This window comes from Pollachius pollachius (assembly GCF_949987615.1).
Source record: "Pollachius pollachius genome assembly, chromosome: 2".
NCBI lineage: Eukaryota > Metazoa > Chordata > Actinopteri > Gadiformes > Gadidae > Pollachius > Pollachius pollachius.
The window spans coordinates 8,507,027-8,522,838 of record NC_136935.1 but is presented as its reverse complement, the minus strand read 5'-3'; the positions used below and the strand labels follow the sequence as shown (position 1 = coordinate 8,522,838).

Sequence of the window (15,812 nt, the reverse complement as noted above, 5' to 3'; positions counted from 1 at the left end):
AAACCTTTTTACTTAAACTAGCGTAGTTCTTTTGTTTCAATATTGTTATTTCTAAATTATATTTTCGGGGTTGGCGAATGCACTGGTTTAATTAAGATCGTATTTTATGCAGTACTTGATTGATATTATATTTTTAAATCGTTTTACGTCATTGTTTTCTTTAATACAGTTCCTATTTTGTGTTTTTTATTTTTTTCTCGTATAAAGGAAATCTGAAAAAGACAGCAATCTCTGCAGTGTGTGTGTGTGTGTGTGTGTGTGTGTGTGTGTGTGTGTGTGTGTGTGTGTGTGTGTGTGTGTGTGTGTGTGTGTGTGTGTGTGTGTGTGTGTGAGAACACAGTGGGGAACCAGTGGGGTGTGGGTTCGGGCCCCGCAGGTCAGACGCCCCACAGGGTCAGGGGTCACACTGCTATGTTTCAGGGAATCAAAAATAAACCCTTTTCATTGGTTTAGAGACAATAGGGAACTGAAGCTCTGGTATATCTTAGGACACCATGTACAGTCCGAGGTTATGTCACTGGAGCGGGGCGTTCTCAACTTTCTTCTCCTCCAACTTTCTGCTCCTCGAAGGGGCGAGTCCAATGGACATTGACGCCCAGTCATTGGTCACAGGTGGCATCGCTCAGGCAACCCCTGGAGCTGGTTGGCCGTTCCGGTTCCACGTTTCTTTTTCAGCCTCCTGCTGGGTGTCTGGTGTCAGAGCAGCCAGCGCCAACTCGGTTCCGTGGTCGTGTTGCGCACTTGTCTAACTTCGGTCTCCAAGGAAGGCTCCTGAGCCTCTACTGTTCATCCAACTCCGACCGAACAAGTGGGCACTCACCGGGAAACTTTGACTCTCGTTAAAAGGGGTTTGAACATGGCAGACAGCGAGGAGCAAGTAACTTCCACCACTTCCTTTGGAGAGGAACGGATCCACGGAGCGGACCTCCATGGAGCGGACGACGTGAACGAGGCCGCGGCCAGAGAGCCCTTCAACGTGGACGACATCGTGGACCTGGTAGGGGGAGCTCAGGACGCCATCGACAGACACATAGCCGAGGAAAGTGCGCTTAATGAAGACCCTGAACTGTTCTCCTCTCAGCCGGAACCAGAACCAGAACCGGTTACTGTGTCCGAGCCCGTAGACGTGTCCATGCCGGTAATAAGTGAGCCTGAGCCCGCGGCTGAGACCGAAGAGTCGACCCCGGTACCTGACGGTGTGGTTCTGTCGTCAGACGAGCTGATTTTCGAACCAGAGATAACCAGCCCCCCCACCCCGGAGCCCAGGCTCCCCACCCCGGAACCCAGCCCCCCCACCCCGGAGCCCAGCCCCCCCACTCCGGAGCCCAGCCTCCCCAGCCCGGCCGCCCCCCCAGCAGCCGCCGCGCCTCCGACCAGAGAAGAGGAACCTTCCGTCGCTCCGGCATCATGTAAGCATTTCCACTTGACGGGCGGGTCTGAGCGCAGGGTCCGGTGCCCAGATCAAGGTCCGGTCCTCAGACCAGGGTCCAGTCCTCTGACCGGTTCTATCTGCATGTTTGATATTTTAACCGTTTGTTTTTTCCGTTGAAGCTGCTAGCGTAGCGCTCTGTAGCATAGCGCTCTGTAGACGCTCTGCTCCTCCACCGCTCTGGTTACCGCTCCCCTCGGAAGGTACTGCGGTATGAACGTTTCGTTCGGGGGGAAACGTCGTAATGTATGTTTGTTCTGGTTTGATGACCCAGACCAGATAATGTCCTATTCCATCACCCGGAGCCCCGCGGCCCGCCTGCTCTTCTCCTTGTCCTCCCATCAGCCCCATGAGGCGGCACACTGCGCCTCATGACGTCTGTCAGCGCAGTCGTCAACCGAGAAGCAGCGATGCCTGTCTGATGTTCTGTATGTACGAGTAAAGCGAATGTTTGCCGTTTAATGGGTGCATGACTGCTGTCAACATGACGGCTGTTAACCGAGGTCGACGCGGTGTTTGCTGCCGCGTCGCTATTCCACCGCGCCGCTAGCCCACAGCGCTAGCGGACCCACTCGTAGTGTGTGTGGGGGGGCTAGCGCACACACACAGAAACACCGCGCCGCTAGCCTGGGTGCCGCTAGCCCACCGCGGCGTTAGCCAAACTAGCATGGCAGGCAGCAGACGTGCTTGGATTAATCACAACAAAGGGCCGTGTCTCCATGGACAGGGGACCTCCTAGTGTAGGCTATAAAAAAAAGACCTGCTCACTGCCTCTCCCACCCTTTGTTCTCAACGCCGCTCCCTCTCCTCCGCATCTCTAGTTAACCCGTTAGACTAGGCTGTCCCTATTTAACCCGTTAGACGAGGCTGTCTCTATTTAACCTGTTAGACTGGGCTGTATCTAGCTCTTCTGTTGTCTGTAGTTAACCCGTTTGACTGGGCTGTCTCTAGTTAACCCGTTTGGGCTGTCTCTAGTTAACCCATTGGACTGGGCTGTCTCTAGCCCTTCAGTTGTATCTAGGTAAACCCTGCCTGAAGGGCGGGGCCGCCTCCTCATACAAAGACCCACTGCCTGCTCCTAGCCTACAGGTTCAACCAACACTAGCTTTATTACTGCTAGCATACTGCATGGTCCCTTAGCACTGGTCTACTACATGGTCCCTTAGCACTACATATGGTTTCTGGGGAACCCAGGGAGTGCTGGTCAGTGGGGGGTTGGACAGCCCCAGTGAGTTGGCATGGTGTTGTTTCTATGAGATGCCCAGCCCAGTATAGAGGAGCAAGTGCATCACAGCCATCACCTTCAGACATCTTTATCACAAGCAGAAAAAAACTGCTAGTCGGCAGGCACAACACGTAGCAGCTAACTCCTTACAGCACTAGCCTAATGGTTAACCTTCCTCCCAGCGGTAGCCTAGCACTAGCCTAAGGGCTAACCATCCTCCCAGCTGTATCCTAGTACTGGCCTTTATGGCTAACCATCCTCCCAGCTGTAGCGTAGCACTAACCTAATGGCTAACAATCCTTTCAGCTTTTGCCTAGCACCAGCCTAATGGCTAACCAGCCTACCAGCGGCAGCCTAGCAATAGCCTAGTGTTGCTCTGTGGAGGTTCGGTGGTCTGGAGTCAGCGACCGTTAGACTGACAGCAGGAGGTCCCTAACCCTTCTGATAATGCTAGTCTAATGTCCAAAAAGGTTTCCATGGCAGCTTTTAGGATAACATGTCCTTTTAGTATTCCAAAACAGCAACTTAGGGAATGTTCACAAAGGAGAACAAGTGTGGAACAATCCATTTCTTTTGTGTCTACTAAATCTCTAAACTGAGTGTAAAAGGTCTCCTGGCTCCCAGCATGTACTGGGGTCTTCCAGTGGACATTCAGTTCTTTAAGAGCTGGTAGCAGGTGGCCCAGTAGCCCCATCGTTTCCATAGCTTCACTGGGCTACTTATAGCGATGTCTCACTCATGATTGCTAGCTCATGCTAATCTCTTGGTTCAGGCTAACCATGACTATTATGTCCGGCTAACCTGTTGGTTCATGCTAACCTGGGACTGAAGGAACACTCTCAAGGCATGAGTGTTCAAATTATGTCTTGGTTGAAAGTGTGAGTTGAGTAAACCACTTGTTCCAGTTGAATCTTACGAAAAGCTTGCAAATTAGCTTCATCATAAAATGCGTGTTTCAAGAGGTTGAGGTTTTATGTCAATATGATAAAGCGTCCACCAGTGTTTGACTGGATATGTGTTCAGTTTAAGCTAATATGAAGGCTAAATGAGCCAATGAGAGCTCTCCTCTGGGCTGGCTTTAAATATGCCATACATCAAGTTCCCAAAATACCTAGTGGGTCTTTAAATACTGTGTGAGGCTGTTTAAAGAATCTCTTTTAGAAACTAGTTTCAGGTGACGCCAGCGGCTCAGAGGTGAACATGGGTTTCCCATTGCGTTGCAAGAGCTATAACTTGACTTTCTTTCACCCTGATCCTTCTTGATCCCAGTTTCCAGAGTCCAGCCTAGCTCTGCCCTGCGCCACACACCCTCTCCTGGGGAGACTTTTCCCCTAGTGAGCACAGTGGCTCCAACCAATGGGATGACGTTGGTCTTTAATGATAATGGTTACAAAACAAATTGGGTCCGCTCTGACCGTAGTTCTGTAGGCAGCAGGCTGACCAACCATTGCTTTCCATTGAGCAGAACCATTAATAAGGTGTTACTCTCCCTCTTTATGCCCTTTTTAAATAATTGGGGCTCTGGTGTATGAACCTGAACACTAAACAAACCTGCTTCTGTTTTCATATCATTAGCAGGTCATTATGAACGAGGTTTACAACCTAGTACTAGTGCTTTAAACATAGATTTTATAGGCTCTTTTTTTCACTTTAAAATATTTTGTTTTTGTATAAATTCTCAATGTTTTTGCTAACCCTTTTTATAATGTGGAACAAGCTTTTTTTTTTTTTGACTTTACACTGTGGTCTTTGCCCATTGTATAAATTAAAACCACTGCTCTTTAGTTGGTAGCTGATCGGCTGGCTGTTACCATCTACTTAAGCTTGGGTTAACCAGTAGTAGAATCCTTATTGGCAAGGCTAGTTTGTTTGTCTTGTTTGTTTGACTAGTAGGCTAGGCGAGGGTAGCCAGGCTTAACTAATAGGCTAGTAGGTTAGAATAGTTGGAAAGGTTAGTAGGTTTGGCCAGGGTAGCTAGGCTAGTATGTAAGACATGCTGGATAGGCAAAGGTAGCTAGGCTATTAGGACAGCCAAGCGTAGCTGGGATGGTAGTGTTACTGTCACTGGGTGATGCCCAGTGACTCATGAGTTGTAACGTGCAATGTTCTGACTAAGCCCCCAGGAGCAGTGTATACTTCCGCAATCCACCAGTGCTCAGCGGCCAAGTCTGGTATTGCAGGTGTTTCAGTGGGCTGTGGACGGGTCCCTCGATTCAAGGGGACCAGAAGTAGATATCTCCGTTCACTCCAATACAGGAGGGGAACAGGAATGTGTCTCCGCAAAAAATGTCTGGATATCAATCGAAGGCTCATAATTATCTTTATAACATGTACTAATAAAATGTAAGTTTTCTCTTTTCAAAACGCCACCTCAAGCGTTTTATTAGCCGTTTTATGCTATTTCTTTTTGCTGGAGAAGGAGGGGTGGGCGGCTGATAGGACTCGTAGTGAAACAAATGTTGTTTCGGCCTGGCATCCAAGAGGGCCTAGTACACGGCTCTGTTAACTTTTTGTGTCCAAGGTTTTTCCTTTCACTTAACATGAATAACGTTGATGGGTTTTAGGCACTGTGGTGACTTTTTAGACTGCTACAGCTGCTGCTCACGTTCCTCTGCTTGTGATCATTGCGATTCACCATTTATTGATCCATTTATTCAAAAGATCCAAAGAACGGGTGCTTTACGGTATCATTTTTATAATATTGTTAATAGTCTAATAAACATTTCAGTTGCGTTGGTATTAATTTTTTCATTTGCTTGTTTAGCTATGTATGACAGTTAACAATGTTGGTGTATTGCAATTATTTATGTGGGCAGGCTACTACAACTTCGTTGCTGGTCGATATGTAACCATTCATTTGTATATCAATTATTGATTGCATTTTTCGTAAATAGTTAGTTTTGAAGGAATCTGTTTCTTAAGCAATAACATTGAACTGTATTTTTCCTAGGCCTACATGCATTTACTATGTTGTTGGTGTTATGTTATATGGAGCAATCTTTCATATTTATGAAGTTCACTTATACTTCCATGGTCGGTAAACAATGCGACTGCGCTCGTTCAGACCTCTCGCTTATGATGCTAAAATGCTAGAAACTGACCTATTATAGAATAGAAAATAGGCTAGAAAACGAGTATTTCTGCATCCGGTACGTCATGAACTAGGGCGTGGCTAGGCTCCCATGATGCGGAAGCAAATCTCCCCTTGATGTTGCCCTGCGCCATTGAACAGTTTTCATAGGAATGAATGGGCGGCCATGTTTTAGTCCACTGTCCTTTCTTTGATAGGTCCATGGTTCTGTCTTGCCCTGGTGTCCATATCTCTGTAGTCAGGACCCAGAAGTGTTCCTATGGGACCCAACCAAACAACTCATACATCCCAAGGTTTTCTGGAGTGTTCTGCACATCCACAATCTGGTTTGACCCATTTGGGGTCCAGACCAGGAGTTCTGTGTACATGTTCTAATGGGGTTCCCTCTGGGCGCCTCTATCTTTCTCTGCTTTACTCACACCTCCCTTTCTCTCCACAGATGAACCTTCTCTTCCCATTTCTCTGCCCACTTCTCTGATGCATTTCCCTACAGGCAAGTCCTCTCCTCGTCTGTTTCCTCCTCCTCCTTACCCGTCACTGCATGTCAGGGTTGCCTTGAGCTAACGTGTTAGCATGTTGAGCTCAATGTTTCCTATGTCTCTGCCTTGCATTGGTCTTTCAGTGATTTGGACAAATCCTCTCAAGGTGCAATATTGAGGTTTTATTTGTACCCCCCCCCCACCCCCATTTTTTATTTCCCAGCACCACATGTTTTGGGTTAATAATTTGATTCCTTCCAACTTGATCCCCTCATTTGATTGTATTTTTGTTGCTTATTGTGCAGTTGAAATTCATGTTGTGATTGTTAAGACCCCTAAGGAGAGGTTCCTGCATGTCTTGCACCATACCTGGAGTACTGATCCTCCTCGTTTGTCCGCTCCCCCCCGTTTGTCTGCTCCCCCCGGCCAGCCATGACGGCAACTAACCAACGTAGAACACAAGTGTTCTTATCTCTAGAAGCCAGCCAGCTTGAATGGTAGCCTGTAGAATACATCTAGAACACAAGTGTCCTTGACCTCTAGAACCCAGCCAGCTTAGCTTGTAGGGTAGAATACATCTAGAACAGAATTCTCCTTTGCCTCTAGAACCCAGCCAGCTTGTAGGGTCGCCTGTAGAATACATCTAGAGCACAAGTCTCCTTTACCTCTAGAACCCAGCCAGCTTGTAGGGCAGCCTGTAGAATACATCTAGAGCACAAGTCTCCTTTACCTCTAGAACCCAGCCAGCTTGTAGGGCAGCCTGTAGAATACATCTAGAGCACAAGTCTCCTTTACCTCTAGAACCCAGCCAGCTTGTAGGGCAGCCTGTAGAATACATCTAGAACTGCCTCCTTTACGTGGGGGTCAGATGGAGGGATTGTGCATTCTACCAGCATGTGACTGTGGACTGGTTTGTGGTCGGGTGTCTTGAGTGTGTATTTGATCCGTTCTGCATTCTCCTTTCCTGCTGAAGCACTGGGACAGAAGGGTGAGTCCCCTGCTCCTATCTCTCCCCTTTCTCCTCTGCACTCCCCCGACTCCCTGGAGGAGCTCTCTCTGACAGAGAGTCCTAACCAGCCCCCCTCCTCCTGGGCTGCTGCTCCGCTGAGCTCCTCGTCCGCCGCCCCCCAGGGAGCTCCTTGGGGCGGGCTGGATGACGCAAAGAACCCAGTGGATCTGCTGGACCCCCTAGCCGGGCCTTACCTAAGCTTAGGGAAGGACCCGGAACTCCAGCCCAACATGTGTGAAGACAGCGGGGTCTCGTTCTCGCCTGAAGAGAAGCCCTTTGGCTCCTCCGGCCCCTCTCCCACCCAGCCCCAGAGCATGATCCCAGAGTCCCCCTCTCCCACCCAGCCCCAGAGCATGATCCCAGAGTCCCCCTCTCCCACCCAGCCCCAGAGCATGATCCCAGAGTCCCCCTCTCCCACCCAGGCCCAGAGGATGTTCCCAGACTCCCCCTCTCCCACCCAGGCCCAGAGGATGGTCCCAGAGTCCCCCTCTCCCACCCAGGCCCAGAGGATGTTCCCAGACTCCCCCCCTCCAACCCAGGCCCAGAGGATGGTCCCAGAGTCCCCCTCTCCCACCCAGGCCCAGAGGATGGTCCCAGAGTCCCCCTCCTCCTGGGAGACCCAGCTCCCAGCCTCGGAAGACAAGTACAGGGTCACCATGGATACAGCCCCCATCGGCTCCTCCCGATATCAGGTAGATTTCCATGGCAACGAGTCTGACGAAGAGGATGACTTGATGTGCGAGAAGAAGAATAATCCGTTTGATGGCTTCTCCCCGTTGGCGGACGCGCCCTACTCCCATTTTGAGGAGGATCTGTCTGACTGCGGGGCCACTAAGGTGTCTGAGAGTCCTACCCCAGACCTGGTCCAGTACAGGCAGGCCGGAGACCCTCTAGGAAGCCTGCCGGCGGCCTTTGATGAGGGCAAACCCTACGAGTCGAGCAAAACTGCTGCGGAGGCCTCTGTTCAGCTGATGAGTCAGTACTCGTCTGCTCTGAAAGAATACGATGACGATGAGGAAGAAGACTCTCCTCTTCCCCAGTCTCTACCGGACCTCCTGAAGTCTTCCCCTCTGAACCCGGACAAACCGGACTCTGGTTCTTCAGAAGGAAGTCCAGAGCAGAGTCCAGTCCTGGAGCGTCGGATGATGGAGTCTCCCAACCCTCCCATTAACTTGTCGGCCATTAACCCCTTCACGTTGGATTCCAAAGTGTGCCTGCTGAAGGAGATGGCAGAGGCGACGGAGGCCAAGTTAGCTGGCAAACCCAAAACAGGAGAAGACCAATTTTCCGGGGCCTTTGACCTCGTCAAGGAGGTGCAGGAAGCCTCTCCCGCCCGGGCCCGAGAGGAGGAGCCAGTCCAGATTGAGCAGAAGGATTGGTTTTCAAGTCTCGATTCTCCCAAAATGCCTGAGAAAATCCAACCACTGAATTTTGAAAGCAAGAAAACCCTGGCTGAGGATTCAGACTCTGAGTCACCAACGGCAGACTCGCTGTCTCCGGTTCTGGAGGCCATGGCGAAGAACCCGGCCAGCTTCCAGGTGGAGTCTGAGAAGGAGGTGGAACTGGCGGACGAGGTCTCGGAGCACGAGGTCTCCTCTGAGGAGTTTGAGTTCATCGAGAGGCCAGCGCGGGGTGTCATGGATGAGTTCCTGGAAGCGTTCGATAATTCAAAGTTTGCCTCCTCCAAGGTTCCAGAGATCCCTCTGGATGATGAGCTTAGCTTTGAGAAGAAGGAAATCACTTGTGCTAAAGTACCTACACCAATGGAGGAGAAGGAGGTTCCCAGCGAGAGCTCCTATCTTCTCCTCACCCAGGAGACCTCATTACCACAGAAGAACAAGGCCGAGCCGGAGAAGGTGGCTCTGGGCAAGCCTCCAAGCCCAACTACTGGCCCCCAGGCCCTCCCCAGCAAGCCCACAGAGGGCGCGGCTGAGAAGATGACAGGGGCCATTAGACTGTTTCAGATGCCCAGCCTGAAGATGGAAACAGGTAAACACAAGCCTACCCAGTCCTCCATGGTCCTCATCCTCATCACCTCGTCACCTTTAAGTTCTCCCCTGTTCCTCCTCTCCTCCGGTACGACCACCCCCGGTCCACCTCCTTCATGTTCTCCTGAGTTCTCACATTCACCCCTTCATCGCATCAACTTTGCTTTAACCATCGCATCAACTTTGATTTAACCATTGCATCATGTTGCATATGACTCACTCACAATTGATTACACCATTGCATTTAATTTTGAGCTTGGTATTTGTGTGCATCCATTACCTCTTCCCCTCCAGAGGGTAATGCACTGGAACAGATGCTCTGTTTGAACGGTAAGTAATGGGACATCACATGTTATAGTCTACGACTTGCTTCTACTGAGACTCTTTATTTAACGAGATGTTGTGGCGGAGCAACAGCAGGGATGATGGGTAATGGATTCACCACTCAGAGGTCCATGGATCTCTGAGCGGTGTTAACTTCCTGTTCTCTAAATAGTGTCTGAAACCTAGCACCTACAACCCCACCCTGCTGCACAGCCCCCACCCTCCCCCTGGGCTACCAGGGACCACATCCGTCTGTAAAGAGGGCATGTATAGATCATTACTGGGACAAAGGTCAGGCCTCCTCTGAGAGACCTGGCTGATGATTCATTCACACTTCTCCAGTAACAGGAGGACTGGTCTAGAGGGGTGGCCTGGTAAAAGGATGTATGATTTATATAATGTAAGCGAATGGGACTTTGCTCTAGGATGGCCTATGTTTAGTAGGTTGGATTCTGTAGGAGATGCCGGGCTGGTGATGAGTGGTTAAGGGGAGTCCAGGGGTGTAGTGGCTCGGGCATCTGTTTTGAACTTTTTTTTTTTTGCCATCGATTAAATTTTCCTATAGTGGATGAGACGCTTTCTGATATTATTATATTGATTCACTTTTGAACCATTTCGATTGTTGGGAGGAGGTTTTTGTAATTTCCTCATGAATATTCATGATGGCACTGCTGTCCATGCCACCATAAGTCTTCATGACTCAGTGCTGCCGTCCAGTTCATCAGGGGACTTTTGGAGGTGAGAAATGTGTGTTAAATGCAAAATATTGACCTGGTTCTGCATAGTGTTAGCTTTTCTCTCTAGAGCCAACCGGGCCGTAGAGCACAACACTCCTTTGGTTGTCTGAAGAAAGTGTGAGAGCCCAGGGCAGCGTGTGGGGATCGCCCTCTGGTGGATCGTCTCCGGTACTGTCAGCCTGGTGCACTGCTACTGCTTACCAGGCGGTGGCAACACAGAGTAGCTCTGGTGTTTATGATGCAGGTTGGTTTATTAGAGGGGTCAGTGTTTATGATGTATGTTGATCTGTTCGAGGGGTTGTCGTGTTTATGCTGATGGCTGGTGCTAGTCAATAGTCAGGGTAAGTTAGTCTCCAGGTATCGTGGAGTTATGTTGTTGGACATCTTCAGTCTTCTACTTGTGGTTCTGGATTCAGAGAATTGTGTCTGACCTCAAAGCAGCAGTTAGCTCCGTGGAAGACAGCCTCAATCAATCCAGGAACAATAGATTAGATGGTGTAAGGTGGAGGGAGGGGTGGTTATCGCTGCGTCAGACCTACAGATTAGTGAGCTGCTTCATGCTGATCTCTGACCGGAGGGGGGGGGGGGGGAAGTCTCCAGTGTGACTCGGCACAGAGGGAGTCTGAGGCAGCAGGAAGCCTTTCACTTACTGCAGCCGCTACTCTGGAGAAAGGCCTCCTTTACTCTCTGCTGGAAGAGGAACATCATGGAGAATTACCCCTTTGAGAGCCCTGCTGAGCCTCTGTACTCCACCGCCGCCTGGAGGACCGTTGGTAATGCCCTCTTCTCTCTGGTCCGCTGGGGGCCGTTTGGGTGTTCTGTTGGCCAGAGGACCTGGACCGGAGACCCACGCTGCTGCTTGGGACTACCGGCAACGACATGAGAGGGTTAAAGTGGTGGTGACATGAGAGTTAATGTGGTGGTGACATGAGAGTTGATGTGGTGGTGACATGAGAGTTATTGTGGTGGTGACATGAGGGTTAATGTGGTGACATGAGAGTTATTGTGGTGGTGACATGAGAGGGTTATTGTGGTGGTGACATGAGAGGGTTATTGTGGTGGTGACATGAGAGGGTTATTGTGGTGGTGACATGAGAGGGTTATTGTGGTGGTGACATGAGAGGGTTATTGTGGTGGTGACATGAGAGGGTTATTGTGGTGGTGACATGAGAGTTAATGTGGTGGTGACATTAGAGGGTTAATGTGGTGGTGACATGAGAGAGTTAATGTGGTGGTGACATGAGAGTTATTGTGGTGGTGACATGAGAGGGTTAATGTGGTGACATGAGAGAGTTATTGTGGTGGTGACATGAGAGGGTTAGTGTGGTGGTGACGTGAGAGGGTTATTGTGGTGGTGACGTGAGAGGGTTATTGTGGTGGTGACGTGAGAGGGTTATTGTGGTGGTGACATGAGAGGGTTAAAGTGGTGTTGACATGAGAGGGTTATTGTGGTGGTGACATGAGAGGGTTAATGTTGTGGTGAAATAAGGGGAGGGAGGTGTGGAATGGGGTTGAAGTGTACCACTGAAGATGAGATGGCAGAATATTCCAGAATGTGTTGAGGACCTTTGAGCGTGTGATGAGGGGCTGACCTCATGTAGCAGGGTAATGATTAGCTAAAAGGGGGGGTAGTTTTCAGGTGATTGGTGTGGCAGTTCAGATCCACATTTTTGTTAACTATATGAACAGAGTCCACATACAGACACTGGTGTTCCTCAACGGGTCTACCCCCTTGACCCACAAACATTACAATATGTTTCCCAAAATTACTGTAATAAATGAGCCCTATGTACGGTCAAAACCGGAACCATCTGTGCAGAACTCAATGGTGAGCAGTGAATCAACATTGAAGGGTTCCTTTATTCATGATCTTATTTCTCCTTAAGGCCCTCTCTCAGCCCTTTGCTGGGCGATTCGCTCATCTAGAACCCAAGTACACCACTTTAAGTGCTATATTTAGAAACCACAGGTAGACATTTATTTAGATTTTTTTTTTTCTGGGCTAAGATGCAGTCTGAACATACCTGTAGGGTTCCAGCTGTCCTGAGGGCAGTGGGGGGGGTCGTTCACAGTAGGCAAGGACCAGTGACTTGACTGGGTTTAAAGCATATTGCTGGGGGCATTGATTCCAACGGACTACGGTACCTTTTATTATTAAACATTGTGGGGAAGAACTCTTTGGTCTGCGGTACGGATGAACTGATGATAGTGCCGTGACTCGCTCTTTACTGAACTGAAGCCGTTCAGGAGGAGAGATCCAGTACTGCACAGGAAGAACCTCCCTCGCTCGCTCGCTCCCTCCCTCCCTCCCTCCCTCCCTCTCTCTGTGTCTGAGCTGCCGTTAGCGGAGCTGCTTTGCTGCAGGCTAGCGGAGCTTCAAGATGGACGTCAAACGGGGTTGGTGTTGATATGATGGCTGTAATGTGTGTTTAGTGACCGAGCAGTAACGGTGCGTAGACCGCCGTGTGTAGTGGACGGGCGGTATAGTAGACGGGCCGTGTAGCGGACAGGCGGTGTAGCAGACGGTTTGTTATTGAACGGTGTGGAGGTTAAACCGGACGGCGGACCGGCGGTCTATCTTTAGCTGCTAGCTCGTGATGCTACCATATGTAGCAATACGAGCCCCGCCTCTCTTTACACCGGGCCGCCTGGTACAGCCGGCCCGTTACAACCCGCCCGGTAGAACGGGCCCGTTACAACCTATTTTACAATTTAGCATTTAGCAGACTCTTTTATCCAAAGAGACTTAAAATAAGTACTCACCATACTTACCCGTAACAACACGCGGTTATACCCTAACGGTTTATTTAACGGTTCGCGGTGATTCCGTCTCACGCATCTCCTAACAGTAGTCACGTGTTTATGTCGTGTGTTGAACGAATCCGGGGTCACGTGGTCTGGACTGCTGCAAATTGTAACTTCGGATTTAAAGTCTTTATCGGCTCATTGATGCCCGCTGTGCCGTTTAAGGAGTGGTTGGTCCGCTGTCTGACCAGGTGTCAGAGCTGGTGTCTGACCAGACCAGGTGTCAGACACAATTGCTGTCACCAAGACTGCGGAAAAATGGATCTTTTCTATAGACTGTAGTGTCGGTGTACTGTCAATCCCTTAGACCTGAGGGACTGTCCATCCCACAGACCTGAGGGACTGTCCATCCCACAGACCTGTGAATGACTGTCAGATCACCAGGCCACCTCTAGCACCAGGCCGCAAGGAGCCCCAGAGTGTGAACCAGAGCGTGGCCCTGATGGAGCTGCAGCCCCCCTCTCCGGGTGAACCCGAGCCCTGGTCAGGTCTAATATAGTCCACTGACCTGCCCGGAATCTCCTGGGAAACCTGAGCCTTGCTGACCCCGGATCAGCTGTGCAGGACCCCCCTGCTCCCCCCACCAGGCTCTCCCTGCTCTGGGCTCCACTGCCTCTCTCATCTGCACTGAGATGATACTATTGATCCTGTATTAAGATCCTGTATTGATCAGGATGGTTCCAGTGGTTCTGGACTGGATGAGCTCCTGCGTGTCGATTTCAGACCAAAATACACCATGTTAGCTATACTCTGCAGCGCTACGGACTAGCGAGGCTAAGCTATGTTGACTACACTCGGCAGCACTACTGCCTAGCTAGGCTAAGCTATGCTAGCCATACTCTGCAGCTCTACGGCCCAGCGAGGCAGGCCTGCTGTCCTGATGCTCATCCTCTCCTCCCCAGTGTCCGAGCTGCTGTACTGGCGTGATGTGAAGACCACGGGGGTGGTGTTCGGCGCGGCACTGCTGCTGCTGCTGTCCCTCACGGCCTGCAGCATTGTCAGCGTGGCGTCCTACGTGGGGCTGGCGCTGCTCTCTGTCACCGTGGCCTTCAGGATCTACAAGGGCATCCTGCAGGCCATCCAGAAGTCTGACGAGGGACACCCCTTCAAGTAAGGCTCACCACACATCCAGGGGTGGGGGTCATCCTCACCAGTAGTTGCGCTACAGTATTGTGACGGTGTTGTCATGGTGATTACGTTGTCTTCTGTGCTAGGCTGTACCTGGACCAGGAGGTGGCGCTGTCTGAGGACGTGGCCCACCGGTACAGCGACATGCTGCTTTCCCGCATCAACAGGGCCGTGGTGGAGCTGAGGCGGCTCTTCCTCGTGGACGACCTGGTGGACTCCATTAAGGTGAGGGGCTGGGCCTGGGGTACTCCATTAAGGGGAGGGGCCTGGTGGACTCCATAAATGGGAGGGGCCTGGTGGACTATTAAGGGGAGGGGCCTGGTGGACTCCATAAATGGGAGGGGCCTGGTGGACTATTAAGGGGAGGGGCCTGGCTGCAGGGGAGGGGCCTGGTAGCAGCGGGTGGGGCCTAGAGAGCTCTATAGAAGAGTCATTATGTTTGTTTGGTCCTCAGTTTGCTGTTCTCATGTGGATCCTGACCTACGTTGGTGCATTCTTCAACGGACTAACGCTCCTCATTCTGGGTAAGATTCAACCACACCCTACGGCGTTCTGAGTGGTATTGTACATGCTGCTGCATTCTGGGTAATACAACTCCAACACTGCTTCTTCCAGGTCTGGTGGCCGTGTTCAGCTGCCCCATCATCTATGAGAAGCACCAGGTGAGGGTTTATCTTTGACCTTTACCACACTGTTACTCATGACCTTTGACCTTTACCGAACTGTTCTTCATGGTTGTTGTTGTGAGCTCTGATGTTGTTGTTGTTGTTGTCTCCAGGTGCAAATCGACCACTACATAGCGATGGTCAGCGGCCGCGTCACGGACATCGTTGGAAAGTGAGCAGCCTTCTTTAGAGCCACTGACACGGGGGCACTGGAGGGGGGGGTCAGGTGTGGTGGTGGTGGTGGTGGTGGTGGTGGTGGTGGTCATTCTAACCCGGTCTCCTCTCAGGATCCAGGCGATGGTTCCTGGCACCAAACGCAAAGCGGAGTAGGGGACGGACGGACGGACGGAGCAGAGGAGGAGAAGCAGAGGCGTTGGAGGAGAGGCGGTGGAGGAGGAGGAGGAGAGGAAGAGAGGCGGAGGTTTTCATTTGTCAACTTGTTCTGGGTTCAGGATTGTTTAGGGTTCTTTGGAGAGCTGACCTGGAGTTTGAATCCTTCATCAAACCAACACTGATCTGATGCCTTGCTCATAAGACATTCAAATCACCTGTCATCGACCCCTGACCCGGGCCTGGTGCATCCTGGGAGATCCGGCCAGCTGGACTATGTTTTAGTTTTTTTTCCACCAAGTTGAGCAAAGAGCCGTTTTATTGTGGTGGTGGTGGTGGGGGGAGGGGGGGGGGTGTTCATGTCGTGAAGGTGGGGTGTCTAGTATTGTGAGGGGGGAGGGGGGGTCGGGGTCTACAGTGTTGTGAGGGTGGGGGGCGGTTGTTTTCTAAGTTGATGATTTGACGTCATTTGCTGAGGCGTCCCATACCCTGGCTCCTCCCCTCCAACCTCTGGCCCTGTCCGATTGGTCAGTGGGTGGGCGAGGAGGGGTGTGTGGGCGGGACTTCTTCATTAGCACTTCATTCGCTTCTCAGTCCCAAGC

At 50.9% G+C, this 15,812-nt stretch overlaps 1 protein-coding gene across 1 annotated transcript; it reads left to right on the top strand.

Moving 5' to 3' along the window:
• The first annotated feature begins 701 nt into the window (after positions 1 to 701).
• rtn4b (reticulon 4b) lies at positions 702 to 15,534 on the top strand. The gene is made up of 9 exons (XM_079758553.1): positions 702 to 1,409; positions 6,185 to 6,238; positions 7,198 to 9,222; positions 13,990 to 14,197; positions 14,302 to 14,440; positions 14,670 to 14,739; positions 14,831 to 14,877; positions 14,994 to 15,052; positions 15,168 to 15,534. The coding sequence occupies exons 1-9, from the start codon at positions 857 to 859 to the stop codon at positions 15,208 to 15,210; spliced, it is 3,198 nt and encodes a 1,065-aa protein (XP_079614679.1). The 5' UTR covers positions 702 to 856; the 3' UTR covers positions 15,211 to 15,534.
• The last annotated feature ends 278 nt before the right edge of the window (positions 15,535 to 15,812 follow it).

Coding starts and splice junctions, on each gene's coding strand:
- rtn4b (XM_079758553.1), top strand. CDS start 857: ATGGCAGACAGCGAGGAGCAAGTAACTTCCACCACTTCCTTTGGAGAG. Junction 14,198..14,301: donor GACGAGGGACACCCCTTCAA/GTAAGGCTCACC, acceptor CTTCTGTGCTAG/GCTGTACCTGGACCAGGAGG. Junction 14,740..14,830: donor ACTAACGCTCCTCATTCTGG/GTAAGATTCAAC, acceptor TGCTTCTTCCAG/GTCTGGTGGCCGTGTTCAGC.